At 35.2% G+C, this 20402-nt stretch overlaps 1 protein-coding gene across 3 annotated transcripts in view; it reads right to left on the minus strand.

The window, feature by feature from the left end:
• Nucleotides 1-20402, minus strand: part of DPH6 (diphthamine biosynthesis 6) — a 174218-nt gene that overhangs the window by 31707 nt on the left and 122109 nt on the right. For all 3 annotated transcript variants that reach the window (XM_074365877.1, XM_074365878.1, XM_074365876.1), the window contains exon 7: nt 4141-4235. In XM_074365877.1, coding sequence (XP_074221978.1) covers nt 4141-4235 — 95 coding nt within the window. The remainder of the gene's footprint in view (nt 1-4140; nt 4236-20402) is intronic.

A 20402-nucleotide genomic window follows, 5' to 3' on the forward strand; every position in this document is an offset into this window, starting at 1 on the left:
AAAGACAACTGCACATAGATAATCTCCATGGACTCATACTTATCCTCACAGACATCTCTGATGTCACTTCTGTGAATCCTTGCCTGACATTCTCAAATGGTGCTAGTTTTCGGCTTTATATGCTTTGGTAATGCATTTACAGCCCTTTCATAACATGTCCACTATATTATAATTATGTTTTTGTGTGCTTGTCTTCCCTCTTAGAGAGGGACCAAGTCTGCCTGTCCCCCCACACTCCACCCCTGGCTCAGTGCAGACTACACTGTCTGGTATTCATTCATTTATTGAATAAACAAATAACTGTATAGTTTAACTTGGTTAAGTATCTTTACATTTACACTCTAACTACTGACACTATCAAAAACCCACAGTGATTTTTCCAATTACCTGTCTTCACATAAATACATACATTTTCATACATGCATACTGTATGTATATGCATACATAACCATATGCACATATACATACCAATAACACGATATAGCATCTCTAGCATTATAAAAATAACGCTTAATAGTTCTATAAATTTAAATACCAGGAAAATAGCTCATAAATTTTAATAAATTTCTGAGTGATACAGAATAGATATGAGAAGGCAGATAAGGAAATTACTTGATTCATTCTCACTGCTAAATGCCGCATTATGATGCTCTAGGCTGAGTTATGTCTTGAATGGCTAGAAAATAAAAGTGGAGGAAATGAGGGCACAATGTTTTAATCACAGAATTTAGTTCTTCCTTTCATCCCTCCTTCTTTCCCATTGTTTGTTTCATCCATCCATCCCATACATAGCAACTCTATAGCAGTAGTATATTAATAGTGATAATTCAAATGAAAATATGGGGTTGTATCAAATACTGACATTAAAAATGTAACAGAGAAGAAAATTATTACTCTCATTAATACAACTTTGGGATTTTAGTTCTTACAATCTTTTCCCCAAAATATTGGTTATATTCCCCATGTTTTAGTTCTTACTTTTGATATGCATCCATATATATTTCAAAGTAAGAAGTAATAAGAAAGTAGCTTTTTTATTTGAGGACCTATAATTGTCTTCTTCTCTTAAACGCTAGGCTGTAATTCTTTATATCAAGTCTCCTCAGGGAAAAAAAATCCTCTTTTTCTGACCTGAAAATCTGTATCTAGAGGTCAGTAGTCACATACTAATTGATGTGAAAAGTGAATTGTAAAATGTTCTAGTCAGAAATTTTAAAAATTACTTCCAGACAAAGACTATTATACCAGTCTTTCCTATAAGATTTTTAAAATGTTAATTGGACTGTGGGGCAAAATGTATTTCATAATAAACTTCTAGAACCACCTAAATTACTTCATTATACAACAGAGATTCAATCTGTGTTTTTGAAAAAAAAATGCTGATTATAATCAAATCATTTGCATGCAGAAGTTTATTTTTTCTCTTGTTAGGGGTACTCTTCTCCTCCTCTATCAAAAAATTTTAAATCAGACATTTAAAACAGGATTCCCAATAATCAAACAGTTGCATGCTAACTGTGAAAGCACTAGTATATCCAACATAACAGGGGAAACTGTCCCCAAAATAAGCTCTAACTTGCAGGATCCAGTATGATTAATAGTCAGTTGTTAAGTAGTTAGAGGAACTAAACTTATCTTTTAATTGTATTACAAGGAAAATTATCTCTAAATCAAATAAATTTAATTTACATAAGTTTAAAAATGTGCAATGCATAGTCATTCACATCATCACATTTAGTGCTTATCAGACAGGTATGCCAAAGACATTTTCTATTTTAAAGAGGAGAAAAGATTTTGAATTCAGTAGATGACATTCTTTTTCCATTAACTAGGATATGTCTCAGCTTATAACTTCTGGTTATAACCTAAAACAGGAATAGATAAAAGTGAAATAGAATGACAATCTCAGTAAACCAGAAACTGACACATTGTAAATGGACTACACTTCAAAAATATATACATATAAAAAACAGGAAAAGGAAATACAGGAAAAAATAAAAACAATAAAAAAGTGAAAGAGGATATGGAAAAAGAAACAACAATAAATGAAAAATTAATTCAGTGATATTTAACACTACATTTATTAGTACCTACTGTGTGTTCTGAGAGTTGAGGTATGAGAACAAGCACTGAAGACAATAACAGCCAGAGCCTTTAAAAATGGAAGGATTTAGCAAAGTGGGGAGAAATGAGAAGGAAATCTAGAGAAAATACGGCAAATCAGAAAGTTATGAAGCTGACGTGGGGTGAAGAAAAAAAGCAAAGAATATGCTTAAGCATCAGAATTAGGTTAGAGATTAGCTGATAAGTGAGTAAGAAAGAAAAGTCAGTGCTTCCTCTTCCATACTCAAGGTACCCACCTATATGTTAGCACTTACAGTGTTGCTGCCTCTCTATTCTTACAGAAGAACTCCTACAGAGCACGGAGGCAGCTCGCAGAGTTCCACACACATAATTCACATAATTCTCCTCAATAAATGATTATCCAGTTCAACTCAACAGCTCATTTGGCACTAGAGGGTTCTAATACACCTCCTTCAACATTCCTCTCTTCCATAGCATGACTAACTCCTGTCATGTCATTGTCTTAGTCAGGCTTAGGTTTCCTTGTCTACAAAACAACAAGGGAAAAAGATTCATTTTTCAGATCTAAAGTGATAAACAAATCTTCTGGGTCTGTAGTGTAAAGCAGTATATGTCTTACAATTCTAGGTTATCCATAAAGACCTCTGGGTGCTCCAGGAACTCAAGTTGTCACATAAATAGGAGGAGTATTATTCTCTGGTATTTTTTCTCTTATTGTGCTATTTTCCCCCTAATTTGGCTAGTTCCATATTAACAAGTAAATATATTGCACGTTTCTCATTAGACTATAATTTCACCTTAGCAATGCAAATGCCTTTCTTAAATAATCAAACAGTATTATTTCACAGAAGCAATACCTAATGCACAGTTCATTTATGAATTGTTCAGTGATCACTGAAGCCAGAAGAAATAACTCCCATTTACGAACTTATTTTTGTGACTCATCTTCTACCATCTTGTATCATAATTATGAACAGATAGGTTTTCCTCCCACCCCTCTGGAGGCAGGAATTATGTTTGAATATCAATGGTACCCTGTAAAATGCTTTAGACCTAACAGGTACTTGATAAATATTTGCCAAATAAATTATTATTATGTTGATGATTATTAATGGGAAGGAAGTTAGAAGAAGTGAAAGAAGCAAGAGTGGATGAATATTGCATATGGTAATGAAAAGGTCTTGGCAATGTTTCCCAAGATAAATATATTATTTTGAAAATTCACATAGAGTTGTCTTAACTTTCTTGGATAGCTCCTTCTCTCATTATTAATATGTACAATGAAGTCACCTCTCAGTGTTGAAAATACTGCAGCTGTCTATTCGATACAAGATTCTAATCTTTCATCATTAGATGAGATTTCTGAAATTAAGCATAATTCTGACAGTTCTTTTCAAGAAATTTAAGAGCTTAGGAAAAGCAGATAAAGTGTTCTCTTAGCGTATGAGGAGAACGACAAAGAGTACAGATAATAATGCAACAAACTGAAGAAAGTTCCTGTTTTTTGCTACCCAATGTTTAATAATTTATGGCAAAGAAATCACACTATTCACCATAAACAGAATTCATTTAAAAACAAAGTTTATATGTAAAAATAACTCCAAATAACTGAAGAGAAATGTTTAGTATTACCACTGTAAGTTGTTAAAGCCAAGAAAAAGGAAAAAGAGGACAGAGTTAATGGAAGCCACAGGCTACTGATATGGCAGTTTATCAAATGTAGCTGTAATGAAAGATAAATAATACAGGCAATTCACACTTCATGAAAGGATAAAAGTGTCAGTGTGTAGGTACCAGTTTTACTGCAGGCCATAATCAGCAAGTAAACGAAAGTGCAATGTCTAAAAAGTTTATAGGCTTCTATGAAGGCCTCGTCTTGTCAGGTATTGATTTAGGTATTCAGACGACTTCACTGGTATTAAACAAATTGAGTGTTTGTGAACTTGGAGGACATGTTCTATTTCTTCCAACAAAAGTCGCCTCCAGCTTAATGTTAAGTTGCTTCCATCACTTAAATTTAAGGAAGGGGAAGAAAATGCTGAAATGATATCTTACACAATTATTTTCTTCTTAAATAGAGGGCAATCCAAAGTGAACGTTTCATACTCTCCACCTTCTCCACAAACATGGACTCCATACTTCCTAGAAAGCTGAAAACAGGGGGGAGAGAAGTAAGAGAGAAACACGAATCTTAAAGTTAGCAAAAATGCTCACTTAAATTTATTTTGTTTTAAAAAATGTCCATGCAAGAAACTTTTAATTCCTAAATAGATTATGAGCTACAGGAAAATAACTATATTTCTGCTTAAAACATGTGCTTAAAACCATCTGAAAAATACTACCATAAAGCATAGCATTTTTAATAATCCCCAAACCCTTACAAAAAGATGCAAGAGAGCAACATTTTTCTGAATAATGAGAAAACTTAAAGATTACTATACAGTTTAGGAATGACACTAGCTCTAGATTCAAAGGGAGGCAGAGGAAAGTTACTAAGTCAGTGTGTAGTAAATGAGAATATACTCAGCCAAACTTGCTTTCCTCTGCCCTTTGACCTATATGTGGGAGGGGGAAAATGTGTTTAGGGCATTTCTCAGAGACAGAGAACGTAATCTAACCTTTCCTTGGACCTGTGAACAAAAAGAGGCTATAAGCATGGTTATTATGCTTGAGGTTAACATTAGTAGTAAAGTTCCAAGGGTAGTGAGAACTAGTGAAGTTCCAAAGCTGCAGATTAGCCTTAGGAAGATCTAACTCTAAGAAAGGTTGGGATAGTTTATAATGTCTAATTAAACAGGAAATTAAAAAGCAAACAAGCAAACAAAGAAATTAAACAAACAAACAAACCTTGTGATGTGCATTAAATAAAAGCTATGTTACTTAAATGATCCTGATACTGAGAGTAAAACCATCTCTTAATTTGGCCGATACGTGGCTGGAGTAAGTGCTACAGAGTGCTCTGATTGGCTGTGTCACAGAATCTTTCTGCTCCTGTGTCGAGGCTTTATCACCATGATCCCATCTCCTTCATTCTGAATTTCATAGCTTTCCCTGCCCAAAGTCCTCACAGTCCAAAGGATGAGTGACTCCACTGACGTGCTCTGTTATTGCCAGTGCTGGGACTGCGGCCTAAGTCTTCAGTTTTACCTACAGAGTTACGCGTTTATTTGCTTATTTTCATGGTTGTGCTACCATTCTGAATCCATTACATTTCAACTACTGACTATGTGCCCTTAGGGATTTACAGCATGGCTCTATGAAAATTCTACCAATTCCTCCAAGAATCAGTAGTAATGTGAATGACTGGTAAGGCAAGAAAAGTGAGGGAAAGCAAATGGGGTGGCATTTTCTATAAGAACTCAAAAGAGCGAAGTAGATAGATTTGCATCACGGTAGCTCATGAAGTAGGGAATCAGCAAGGTAGAATTTGGGCAGCTGGTCCTTATGGGAGCATCTAACAGGAACAGATTACTTTACCATAGCAAACCAAATTAAATTAACACCTGTTTCGCAATAAAAATGTAGAAAAAACAATGGGTTATGGATTTCAGGAGTAATTCCTTGTTCCGCCAGCTAGTGCGCAACCCCTTCTTTGCTCATCTCCCTTTCACTGCTCTTCCTATTCTAGCAACTTTCTACCAAGTGAACCTTCTACTTTCACCTTTACGGTCAGTCTTTTTATGGGGAGTATACTTTATCAAATACTAGCTTCCTTTTACTAAAAACATTATACTGAAGCTTTGCAAAATTTCTATAATCCAACACCAAAGAATAACTGGATTTTTTATTAAAGTTGGCATGGCTGCTATCCTACTGAAATAGTTTTCTTAGTCCCTAGTAAAAATACTGTAAGCTGCTTTGTTAAACAAACACATTATCATTATTTAAAAAACTGCCAGAGCTAAGAAATCTAAAATTTGGATATTTTATCCAGTGATATTTTCAGTTCACATAAAATACTTCCATAATATTCATCCAATCATGCTCTTCAATAAATATTTATTGAACAATGATTATTAGGCAGGCCTTGTGAGATGAGAAAGATCCAAAAGTACACAAGACAATGTCTCTGGTTTCTTGACGCTTACTAAATACACTGCATCCTACATTTCAACACCATGATATGATGAAACAGCGATGCTGCTTCTATAAATAATGTGTGCAATCTCTCCTCCCCTTCTACTACTGATTCACCAGCACAGACACAGATTCCAAGTCTAGAAATTTGGGTAAATAGTCCAGTGGTTTTTGTGGCTGGTGAACCAAGAAGTAGTCTATGAATCCTTAAGATGTCTTTTGCAGCCTCTATAAACTCTAATAGCTTCAAGCTCTAGTAGACACAAGTATTCAGAAAATTCCATCTTTATTGGCTGATGCTGAGCTGGCTCCAAGGCCCTTTGATGTCTTAAGAGAACCTTCTGAAGTAGCAAAGCCTATGCCAGTCACTTTCTTTAAGGAATCTTCAGCTAAGACATAGCACCCTATTAGAAATCAACATCTTGGTAGGACAAAAGCATGATGTTATGTATGTGATAAAAAGAGTCAGTTTAGGTAAGTAGAGAATCCAGATGTGTACATTCCAGAATCATATTTGTGGTGCACAACATTCAATTTACTTTTCTAAATCCTGTAAGTCACTGTTACTCATATTTATAATATCCACAGAAAGTAGCAACTTTTTTCTAACATGTCTCAGGTCTGTGTGTGGGTTTCAACTCAAAATTGGCATTACTGTATGCTAGCACTTAATCGCTTCAAATAGCTTTTGCAGTTTGCTTTGGTAAGTTTCACTGTCAGTATCACTGTAATTGAAAATACTAGATAGGTAATAGTTTTTCTAAGGTTTAGTTTCTCACTGAATTATCGTTATTCCCCCCATAATTTAAGTACATAAAATAGCAATCTATATTGAAAAATAAAAAAAACATTTTTCATATTGCTTTTTTTCCCACTAAGGCCTAAGATCTATTAATGATTAAAACATATTTAATAGTTTCAGTTAGCATTGAAAAAGTGGAAGTAGACAGCTGTTATCACCATAATAGCAAAAATATGCCAGATAGGCTATATAAAACCATGCTTTTGTGTTTTACATACAGAGATCTGAGAATATAGAGAAGTCTGGATGAACTGAATTACAGATCAGGGTGAGCCTTTCCTAGGTGAGTGAAGATCCATGGCCACTTTCCTAGCAAGGGAACAGAGTAGAATCAAACTTCCGTAGATGAGGGATGTCTATCAGCATATGTTGAAAGCAGCCAAACTCTTATGGCCATCTGTGGACTTCTGTGATAGATTATTACTGTCCTCAGGAGACCCAGGGAGTTTGGACTGTCTGCCAATTCTTTTTCACAGAGTCTTAACCAAGTGCACACAGTAGCTACATGCAGAAAGCTAGGGCAAGGGCAGAAGAGGGGAGAGAGATCCCTTTGAGAATATCTGCCCATCAAGTCTTTTGTATTGAACTTTCACTGCACCAAATGCTGGGGACAGGGCAGGAATACTGAGGGATTTCAGCCAACGCTTAGAAAGCCAGAGCGGAGGTAGGGAAAGGCTGAGAGCAGTAAGCTCTTGAAAAGGCACAAAACAGTGCTGGCAACACTTTAAAGCAGGGGACTAGGTGGTGGTGGGGAGGAGAGAGGGATCTCTAGACCCACTGGAGCATAGATCACAAGCCCTGATAAAAGGAGAGCCCTTATTTTGCTCTTAAAACATTTCAAACAAGTAGCAAACTAAAACAAAAAGCAACTCAAACCAGACACAGCTTAATTGGAGATTAAGGAGAACAAACATTCTGGACTAGCTGTCAGACAGAGGAAGGGGTGTGGCTTTTCTGCAGTGAATATTATTTACTTCAGTCCCTACTATTCTTTTTTTTATTTAGTTTCTACCATAAAATATATGAAATAAATTAAGAGATAAAAAGTGAAAAATGTGACCTGTATTCAAGAGAAAAACAAAACAGAAACAGACCCAAGCATTAGCCAAATATTGAACTCAGTAGCAAGGACTTTAAACATTAATTACTATAAATACATTAAAGATTTACTGGAAAAGATAGACAAAATTTATGAACAGAGAGTAATTTAGCAGAGTTGAAAAATTAGGGATAAACAGTTCTAGGTTCATATTCTAGCTCCAACACTCATTGAGCATAGGACCTGGGATGAATTGCCTAAATTCTCTGAATTCCCATTTTCCTAGGTAATACGTACTCTTAGGGGAGTATTGTATTAAAAGAGATAATACAAAGCTCTTAACTCAATGCCTAGTGCACAGCAAGTACTTAACACATGTTATATTTTCTCTATTAGATTAATTTGCCTTTCCCTATGACCCTCTGTCTTTTATCTATATACTGCCTTCTGTAAGGATCATAACCCCTACTGTATCTATTACTTCTACTGCAAATGACTCTCAAAGCAAAAACCCTAGTCATCAACCTCTCTCCCCGATATTAGGCACTCCCAAAATGTTTATGGAGTGTTTTGCTTGGGAGCATTGTTGTTTTAAATTCTACATGAATAAAACACAGCTCTTGATTTTTCCTCAAAACCTTCTCTCCCTTCTCAATTCCTCATTCTGTAACAGTTCAATCAAGCTTGGAATACTGGAGCAGAACTAAACTTCCTTTCTTTCTGCCACTTCACCTACATTTTAAATTTTTCATTGATTCAATTATTGAATCAACAAATATTTACTCAGCACTTAACAAGTGTCAAATCTATTCCATACACTAGAATTCTGTACACTTCCATACTAACTTTCCTTAACAATATATGACATGGCACTCATCTACTCAAAAACTTTTGGTGTCTGACCATTGCCTATCCAAAAAAGATCAAGCTCTGTAAACTGACAATAAAAGACTTCAGACATTTGGTCCCATCCTTTACAAGAATACAAAGACATAAAGCTAATACAATAGGTAAAATAAAGTAAAATAAAGATCCGTAAGAATCTTGACTGGCTGAAAAAAAAATCCCAAAGAGTAAATCTTATGAAGATAAATATAAAATGATAAACATAAACCCCAACATGTAGTTTCCTTCTCTTCAACTAACAGAAATCACCCTTTTAACTGCCTGGTGGGATTATCCTATGCTGCCTTGTGACATATTTCTGTATTGCATCACTATGTAACTCTTGAACTTAAATGTTTCTCATGAGACTATAAGTTTCTAAATTTCTTAGACCTTCTCATAGTTCTTTCCTAGCAGTGTGTAGAACATAGTACTCAATGATCAACTGGCTGTCTTCTCCATGGTCCAGATACCTTGCATGCTCGCAGAAAAGGGTGTCACTGGCAGTTTTAGACAGAAAGAAAGCCACTCCCAACAGAATTATCAAGTAAAAGGGAGGAGAAAGTTACTGATTTCTTTTTTTATACCCTCAGGAAAAGGATAAAAATAGAGGATACAAATTTTCTATTTTCAGAACTGTAAAAGTGAATAAAATTCACACATGATAGTCAATGTTTTTCTTATCTCATTACTTATTAAATCAGTGATGTTACTATTTCTCCCTGTTTTTAACCATTTGGAGAATGTTAAAACAGAAAAAGATTCAGATCAGGTGACCATTCAGTAAGATTAACACACCTGCTATTAACTGGTCCCATTCTTTGTATAAATACAAAGATGTAAAGCTAACACAATAGATAAAATAAAATAAAATTTCAAAAGGACCATGACCAGCTAAAAAGAAATATGTTGATGTTTTCTAACTGGTTAAATGAACTTTAATAAAACAGTAAGATCAAAGATCATTTTTTACTTACTTAACATTGTAATTTTCATTAAAAGTATGTTCCTTCATATATATGTAAATTTTGCTATGTTCTCTTCTGGATAACATTTTTAGGGAAAGTGAACATTTTCCAACTAACTATTGTTAAGATAAGCTTTTAAAAAACATTTTGAACAGATGTGGCTGACTTGGGTCATTTCATGGCTTATAAGAATACCTTGGAGTCTGAGCATTTAAAAAGTGAATTCCTAGTAAATGAAAAGGAAATTACTTATATGATTCTATTTTTTTTCTGGCACACTTATTCATATAGATAAATATTCATACTCATAATAACTCCATCTGAATGCTCCTGATTATTGAACCAAAAAGGTTACAGGCATCATGATTTCCCTGTTTACTTTTTTTATCCCTTTAAAAGATTGTAATAACCATAATTGTGAGAATTCCTTATTAAATCAAGAATTTTCTTCTTTTAAACCTACCTCACTTGCTGTTAGCCATCTTAAAACTGAAAAAAAAAAAGCCACGTGAAATTGCACCTCCCTCACTCCTCCCACCATCTGAAGAAAACCATGAGGTTTATAAAACCCATCACAATTTCATTTTATAAGTGATGTGTTTAACACACAAAACAATCTCATGCTGTATATGCTCATTCATAGCACTTATTAAAGAAGTCTTTATTGCATGTCAACTATAGGTTTGGCATTGTTTCAAGTGCTGAGAATAACAATGGAACAGACATAAATTCTGTACAAAACAGCTGTCTGGAAGTATAGACAGAAAATTAAACAAGCAATTGCAAGAAAGAGTAGTGATTGCTTTGGTGGGTGCATGAGATGCTGTGGGAGTATAAAGCAAACTGGACCAAATTGGAACTGTTTGGACCAAACTGGAAGAAACTCAAAAGCTTTATCAAAGCAAGTAAAACTTAAGCTGAGATCTGAAGGATGAGTTAACCAGGAAAGTCTGGAGGAAGAGAGAAAGAGGGAGAGAGAGAGAAAGGGAGAGAAGGCAGGAGAGAAGGGAAAACTGTTCCAGAAGGAACAGCATGTGTTAAGTCCCAGAATACACAATGGGTATTTGAAATGAGTTTGGCACAGCTGAAGTATAACTAGATGAGTAATAGTGGAGAGATGAGGCTGATAAACTAGGAGGAGGATAGATCTAAGGGGGCTTCATAAGCCATGCTAAGTTATTATCCTGAAATCAGTGAGAACCTATGGGGATGTTTTAAACAGAAAACTGAACCAGTCTCATTTGTCTTTTGGAAACATCATTCTGGCTGCATAATGGAGAATGGTTTGGAGGGCAATAAGTCAAGAAGCAGAAAGAACTGAGGAGTTGCTGGAGGGACTGAGGCAGGAGGTGAAGATTCCTTGAACTGGGGAAGTAGCAGTGAGGATGGAAAGGAGAGGGCAGAATGCTGAGAGAGATTTTAGTACTCTGAGATAAGTTAATTAACTGAATGTAGAGTAAGGAAAGTTAAAAAAAAATAAGAAAAATTCCCAGATTTCTGCATTGGGAAACTAGATAGATGGTAGTTCTGTTTACCGATATTTCAGTATAAGTAGCAACAGAGTCTAATGACCTTATCTTTCTCAAATTTTATGTGGCATGCGATGCCACTGGTGTCTCCAATCTTTGCGATATTTTCCTTAGGCTTCTAACCTATGGTTAAACTTCTCTGACTCCTTTCCCTCTTGCTTCTCCTAAATTCCCTCATGATTCTCTCTGTAATACATTCTTTACCAGTTTATGCCCTCAGGTAGCTTATGCACTCCATGATTTCAACCATCATCTTTATGTTATTCTACTGTTGTGTACACTATCACTACTAATTAAAGACAATTTCCCTATGCCTTAAAATTAAGAAAATGATAAAAATTACCTTATTTCATCTTCAAAATGACCTTTAAGAATAAAAAAAGAGTATAAGCTCTGAAATCAGATGGATTTAAAGCATAAACTCCAGTTCTGCAACTTCCCAGCTGTGTGACTTTGGAAAAGTAAGTCACCCTCTAGGTGATTCCTCATCTTCAAAAGGTAAACATTAACAATAGCAACCTCATAGGCTTGTTAGGTGATTAAATAAAATGCATAAAAAGCACTTCACACACAGTATGGCACTTAGTAAACACTTAATAAATACACAGCTTAACTACGGGGGTAGATAAAGAACACATTGTAGTGAAGCACAGTGAAAGCAGCTTTGCAGAATTGGTTAAAAGCAGTAGCTTTGGAGACAGACAGTCCTTGGTTCAAATCCCAGCTCTGTCACTTTATGGCTGTGTTATCTTAGGTCATGCAAACTCTTGGACCCTCACATTACTGACAGCTACAATGGAGAAAACAGCAGCACCTACCTCATGGGAGAACTGTTTTCAGGAATAAAACCATGTGGGAAAGAAAAGTCTATTTTATTGCCCAGTACATAATATATACTCAATGGAATGGTTGTTAATTTTATTTTTTCTTTTTTCCAGAGGGGAAAACTAGATTAATTTGATAAGTGTTAGCTTAGAACTAAACAAAACCAGAATTTAAAGTCATGTCTGACTCTGATAAATAACACATCCTAGTCTTTAGCCTGAACATCTCAATTGTGCCAACTTCATAGTTTAAAACAAGATGTCTTTGGTGTATATATTATAATTTAAAACTCAGTATGTTTAAGACCAAGCTTATCATGTCCTTTCTCAACCCTGATCATCTCTGCAAAAATATGTGCTTCTAATTTCCTCTGTCATTATGTGTGGATTAATCTTGGATTCTTCCTTTTCCAGATTCTGGCAATTTTGGTGCCAATTTCTTTCTCATTCTTCCATCAGAATCTTTCTCTCAGTTTTGTTCTCTCTCTCCATCCCTACCGTCAGTGGCGTCATGCTTGAAGCCCTCACACGTGTTCCCTTTAATGGCATACTGTACTCTTTTTCATTTCCAATTTTTTCTACTTCCAATCCATGAATACCGCTGTCAGACTAAATTTCCTGAGATACCTTTTAATAATATAAATCCTTGCTGATGAGCCTTCTGTATCTTGTTATTTCTCGCCCGAAATCACTTGGTCCATCTCTCTAGGCCCTTTATGATTGGGTCTTAAATTCCCAACTCACCTGTTTCTTAGTAATCTACCAACACCAGCTCTTGGTTTCATTTAAAGCTCCTCATTGTCCAGGCATGTCTTCTTGCCAACAAATCTTCTTCATATTGATTCACTTTGTTGCCACCACCCATGTAAATTTCACCCACACTTCAAACCAGTTTAAGTGCTAACGCTTCTATGACATTGCTCTCAGCTACTCCAGGTCATGTGGCCACCATCCATCTTTTAGCTCCCAATTACATTTATAGTTAATACCAATTTGGCTTTATATGGTCCAAGTTATTAGGGTCCCCCTTCTCCAACAAGACTCTAAATTCCATGAAAAATACCAACTCTTTGACTTATTTTGTGCCCTTTATAGAAGTTAGCATAGAACTGGGCACATAAGAAGTCCTTACAAATACTTACGTTCAGTTCTATTAGTAGCACATGACACCAGCAATTAAGAGTTCTACAATACACACTCAGAGAAATGTAAGAGACATGTTCAAGATCATATATTGGAACAGCCACTAACTATGGAAAACTTCACCTCTTCTCTTTAACTACAGCAATTAATGGGCACTACTACCAGGTCAAATTCCTCAAAGTATACCTTTAAGAATTTTACTCACTTCTCTAAAACCTTCAATTACTCCTCATTGTTTAGATAATTAAATCCTCATTTCAGTATTCAAAATCTCTCACTATATGGCTTCAATTTTTTTTTTCAGCTTCCTCTCATAGTACTCAACATATACTCCAAACAATCCAGTCAGTCAAAATCCTATCCACTTCTTAAAAGTCCAGTATGGCTGTCAGTTTATCTCTGAATTTACTCAGAATTCTCTCAACAATATAGAATTTTTTTTCTTCAAAATTCTGTTGTACATATTTTAAAGTTTTTTAGAGTACATTTTAATACACCTTGGAATTTATATTTATAATAGTCATTGGACAACTCAACCATAGAGTTCCACATATACTCCCCACTCAGTTATGTTCAAAATTCAAAATCTCCTCTCAAGGATGTTTTGCCTTCTCTTGACTTTCAAGATCGGTTAAAGGTGTTCTTTACCATAAAGTGAGAAGTGCAGGGATCAAGGATTAAACTTCTGTCTCTCTTACTCACAACATCAGATCAACTTCAGTGAAATTCTCTTTCCCTTTTGCTTTTTTAGTGATAGGTAACTGACACTGTAAATTATTCTTTTGTCAAACCCATAAGGGAAGAGAAGTTAACTCATATGAAACAGAGCTTTAAGCTTGAAATCAGCATTACACTCATCCTGCTTTAGCTCTTACAGCAACCAGCTGAGTGGTATACTCCTTTGTCAATACGTACCTGCTTACTTTTGACTCAGGCTAGAAGCCAGATTTCCCAATTCTATGTGAATAGTCCTGGAAAAAGCAACCAGATCTATAGACTCACAATTTTTATATAATATGGTTTCAACTCTTCCACTTAGCAGACAACTTATACTTATCTCTTGATTAAAGAGTAACTGCTGCTGGTAAAGATAGTAGACTGAATCCACGCATCTACTCCCACTCCCTTCTAAAACCTTTGTGGGAGGTAGTTCATAAAAAGGCATAAACTCCAAAAGATAGAGAGCAGAAGAGAGGAAGTGACAAAGTCAAGGAACTTAACAGAACCAAAAACACTGGGTCCTAGGCCAACAGTGGAGAATGTGGAGGACCAACCCAACTTACACAGTAAAATAACTCCTTCCTCTAAACAACTAAGAAACTGGTGGCACCAGGTATTTCTGGAAGTAAAGGGGAAATAAAAAGGACATCGAAATAAGAAGCGTTGATTGGTGGTCTGTTTCACAAGCAGTCAAGTTTCCCAGATCCCTTCCCTCTAGGCTAGCAACTGACTCTCCTCCAACCTGGCAGAACTGTGAAGGTTTATTCTCTGCAGAGGGTAAAACTGAGGAACTAGCCTGGGAGAAATGAGATGCCGCTAACGGCAGAGGTACTGTAATAAAAACAGAAGGATTCAATTAATGTATGCCGGTAAGATTCCATAGCCATTCTCCTTGTTCAACTCCCAGGGGAAAAAAACAAACAGAAACAAAAACAAAAAGCCTGAAGCGTATCTTCATTTCAAGAGGATATTTAAGAATTCTTTTCTTTGGAATCTAACCAGCTCAGATTAAATGATCTAGCTATATTTCTCAATGGTGAAACTCAAGGTCACAAAACCCCATCCACTTAGTGCCTAAAGAAAAATTTTAGGTCTCTACTCTTAAATGTGAGTAGAACACCAAAGATTATCAGAAACATCTCTAAAATGAAAATTAGAGACCAAAGTAAACAATGGAGACAACAGATTATGCAAGAGAGAAGAAAAATTATAATAAAGGTAAAGTATTATAGATTAATTAAAAGAACATTCAGAAAACAAAAATGAGCTTTTATAAATTAAAAATAAGATATGAAGAAATGTAATTGAAAAGTCTGAAGGTAAAATTGAGAAATTTTCCCAGAAAGGGCAAAAAATGATGTAGGTAAAAATTAAAAGAGAAAAGTTAGAAATTAAAGGAACATCTAAATAATAGGAATTCAAAGAAGCAAAAACAAAGGAGAGGTAAACCAGTGAAATAAATCAAGAGAATTTCCTAGAACTGAAATTTTCAAACTAAAGATTCTACCTGTCTTAGCACAATGGATAAAAGCATGCACACCCAAGACACGGCACACTAGAGTTTACAATTCTTGGGGCAAAAGAAGTATCTTTACATAGTCTTACAGAGAGGAGATGGAGAGAGAAATAAATAAGGTTGCATACATATAAAACAGGAATCAGAATGACTTGGGCTTCTAAACAGCATACTAAGACACAAGGGAATGAAGCAACACTATCAAGATCCAGAAGGAAAAACATTCCAAATATAGAATTTATGACTTGCTAAAAAACCAATCAAATGTGAGGAAAGAATGAAGACATTAACAGATACTCACGGTGTCTCAAAACACTTACCTCCTGTGGACATTTTCTTAAAAATCTTATTAAGAATGAGAATAAACTAAAGAAAAAGGAAGACACTGGATTCAGGAAACAAGGGCTCCAAAACAGAAAGAGGGTAAAGGGATCTCCAGGATTATGAGGAGTGATAGAATGACATAGCCTTGTAACAGGCACAGAAGAAAACGGGTCCAGCTTACATACACCAGGTCAGAAGGCCCTAGAAGAGACTTTAGGAGAAGGAAACTGAAGAAATATATGTGAACATCTGGCTGAGAGATTAGCAAACTGGCAATGAGTATAGCATTGAATTAGTGGTTAGTACTCAGAAAGCTAAATAAGTGAACAAGACAATTATTAATTCAAATGAAAAAATTAAAAAAGTTGTACAGGAAAGGTTTATTACCAGAGTTTATTACTTAACTCAGCTGTGTTTTTTATTTTCATAGTTAATGTAAACACTATTGATCCAACTGGAATTGCAAAATAACCATTTGGGAAGTTGGAAGATGAGTACACACATGTGATGGAGACAAAGGGAGTAAAGATAACCACATCTGCACAACACAGAATGAGAAGTCAATATATAATACTAAAATTGGGGGAAATCATAAGTAGTAATATGAAGACAGGGAAGTCCATATCAAATAATCAAGTATGAGAGATGAAAGTAAGATAGTGAAATGAGTGAGAGTCAGGAGAGACTCAGAGGCTTGTTTCTGTAGCGAAGTTTGAAGAATCATTTCAGAGTATTAACTTTGACAAACATTGTAAAATATCACAAAAATAGGAATATTCTTAACAAACATATAAAGAGCAGTCCAAAACTTTTAAAATTTGATGTAACGTTCATATTAAAATTCATCTCCCTTTTTGAACAATGAGAAAATAATCTTATGGAGGAAAAACAAAAAAGATAAAATAATTTTACAATCCATTGTTCACTTATCAGATGATAATTTTAGGATCCTGCAGAAGTTTAAGAAGCAATGGCTAAAATAATCCCACAGTTAATTTACAGTTACATACTTCTAAGACTTCAAGTTGTATTTTTGACCCAGAAATCACATTCTAGGAATTTATCTAAAGAAAATAATAATGAGAAATGTACATGAAAATTTATTAGGAAAGATAATAATCCCAGTATTATTTATAGTAACTTAAAATGAATGAAATTATTTATAATAATTTAGTAACAACAAATACTCCTAACAAAAGAGAACTTGTTAAATTTGTCATGCTATATTCATATGCAGAATATAAATATGATGGAATTTATACAGCCATTAATTAATGTATTTTCAAAGCAGTTATGTAGGAAAATAAATACAGCATATTAGGAGAAAAAAGGAGACAACTTGTATGTATAGTTGACCCCAATTACATAGATAAAATATGTGCAAGTGTCTAACTTCATGAACTTGTGTGTACAACAAACTCTCAGGAAATAAAACATCATGGAATATACTGATATGTTAGCAGTGTATATCATGGGGCAGAAGAACTATGCTTTTTATTTCCTTCCTTATACTTTTTCATACCTCAGATTTTCAGCATTAGTCAGGTATTCTTATGTAGTTTTTCAAAAACTCCCATTTATTTACTAGTGGGAACAGGGAAGGGAAAGGGGCAATACAGGCATGGGGGATTAAGAGGTACACAGTATTATGTATAACATAAGCTACAGGGATCTATTGTACAACACAGGGAATACAGCCAGTATTTTACAGTAAATATAAATGGAGTATAATCTTGAAAAATTGTGACTCACTATATTGTATACCCATAATTTATACAATATTGTACATCAACTATACTTCAATTAAAAAATAAAAATTCCAACTTATCTCTATTTCTTATCCCTATTTTTTTTCTTTATCACAGGGAAACACTTTAAAGAATTCAGTGTCCTTGAAAATGTATTATTATTTTGTGTACCTGTAGTTTTAATTTATTTCAATGTTGCTTTTATTCATTCAGTACTTGGCTGCCATCTGCACACTGAATAGATTTAACTGTAGACTTGCACTTTGTAATGTGTACCCACCACATTTTAACTAAAAGCTCTCCCAGGAATGGATACCCATATTGCCCCCAACAACCCCTAAACCATCAAAAATAACCCTGCAAAGACTATTCTCACTCAGGAGGTCGGAGGGGATACTCACTCTAGGGAAACCATCCATTGTTCAAAATTGATGAAGCAGACTATAACTTCCAAGCTTATTTTCCCATGGATAGACTATGCTGTGTTGAGGAATTTTAATTTTATTTTGAGACAATGGGGAGCAACTCAAAAGTTGATAATAGAAGTGTGATATGATCAGATTTGCATTTCATATATAACATGATGGCAACATTGTACACAGTGGATAGACAAGGGGCAAGACAGTGAGGAGATAGACTTGAGCAAGATGATAGGGAAGACAGATTCTAATGCGGTGACACGAGGATAAAAAGGGACAGATAATATGGTATTAAGAAGGCAGAATCAAGAGAATGTGGGGCCTTATTTATGAATAATGGAACATATGAAATCATTTATTTCAATCCTTTTTTTTTTTTTTTTTTGGCTTGGATACCAGAGGAAACAATGGGGACTTTCACTCAGGAAACATAAACACGGCAGAAATATGTCAGAAGATAAATGTTCAGTCCTGCACAGTTGAGGCTGAGGTGCTTGAAGACATCTAAGAGACAAAGGTGCCCAGCTGGCAGCTGAATACATGTCTCGAGCATCAAAAAATGATGGAGAAACAGGCTTAATTGTCATAAGAATAATATTGGTAGTTGAAGTCATGGAGGTATTTGATATCATCACAGGAGGAAGGTTGTGGATGGAACCACAACATATAAGGGCTGGAAGATAATGGGAAGCCCCAATAGGAAGCTAAGAAAGTACTCAGAAATTCAGGAGTGAGTAGTATCATAGAAACCAAAGGATGACAGTTTCAAGAGGGCACACACTCTTCCAGGGAAATCTAGAAAGACAGGGCCTGAGGTATGTTGCTGGTACTGAGAAACTAGAAGATGATATAGTTGGTCATTACATCAAAATTACCTTGTGCTTGCTAAAAGAACTTGTTTAAAGGTCCTTCAGAACCTAAATTTCACAGTGGTTAAAGAGTATAGGCATTCTTAACAAGGTTCCAGTGAACTGTACCCTCAGGTCTGAAAACAACTGTGGCAGATTGTAAAGAATAAGGATCTTGTTTACTTAATTCATCACATATACTCAGTGCTCATCACAGCATCTGTCATATTCATTACAGGGCCTCAGTAAATGGTAAATAATTAAAGATGAGAGCAAATGAATGGATAGATAGAAGAACAAATGACTGAATGACAGAACTGAAAAACTCACATCCTTGCCAAAATCTTGGTAAGATTATTGGAGCTTATATTCTGGTGGGGTAAGAGAAGGGGCAACAGAAAATATACATGGAGACAGATAAATAAATAAGATAATTCGAGGAGATCTCCTTTAGCTGGGGTAGTCAGGAAGCTTCTCTGAGGAAGTAGCATTTGAGCTGTCACTTAAATTTTGAGAAAGCCTTAACCATGTGATGGTCCCAGGAAAAAAATATTTCAGGCAGAGGAAAGTCCTAAGGAGAAGAAGAGTAAATAAAGTGTGCTTAAGTAATAAAGAGGCATACGTGGCTATGGCTCAGTAAGACAGAGACTGGTAGAAATCGAGCCTGAAAAGATTGATCAATGCTGATCGTACAGGGAGGGTCTCATTGGTTGTGATATCACAGGAGTTTGTATGTTATTATAATTGAAATGAGAAACCATTTAAACTTTAAACAAAGTAGTAATATATTTGATTTACACTTAAAAAAAATCACTCTGTCATCTGTATGACTAATGGACCATAGCAGGACAATGACAGAAGAAAGCAGACCAGTTAGGAGTTGATGTGGTATTCCAGACAAGAGATGATTACAGTCTGGTGGTAGCAGCAGAGACAGTGAGAAGTGCTTGGATTTGGAATATATTCTGGAGATAGAATAGACAAGAGTATGTTAATAGGTTGGATATGGTAGTTGAGGGAGTGTAAAGAATTTGAATTTTAGCCTGTAGGCAATGGGGACTCATTTAAAGTTTTGAAGTAAGTGAGTGACACAATTACACTAGAATATATTAGAACAATGATCTTGAGGCAATAAGCAAGATGAATTCTTTGGGAAATAAAATGAAAGGTAGAGGCAAATTTGGAGGTATCAGTAACATGCTAGGTCTGAAGTGACAGTCATCTGAATTAAGGTGATGACAAAGGGAACGGCAAAAAGTGGTGGATATAAAGGCTGCAATCAAGTTTGTAGAGATTTAATTTGCAGTGCCTTTGGGCACTACAATTTAGCAGAGAAATCTGGGCTAGAAATATTGGGGAGTCAGCGGAATAGAGCTAGTAATTAAAGCCATGTGAGTGATTGAGATCACCCAGGAAAAGTTTGTAGACCAAAAATGGAGCCTAGACTAGGAACTAGCAAAAAAGAGACTAACAGT

Source organism: Camelus bactrianus, chromosome 6 (genome assembly GCF_048773025.1).
Source record: "Camelus bactrianus isolate YW-2024 breed Bactrian camel chromosome 6, ASM4877302v1, whole genome shotgun sequence".
In the NCBI taxonomy this organism is placed as follows: Eukaryota; Metazoa; Chordata; class Mammalia; order Artiodactyla; family Camelidae; genus Camelus; species Camelus bactrianus.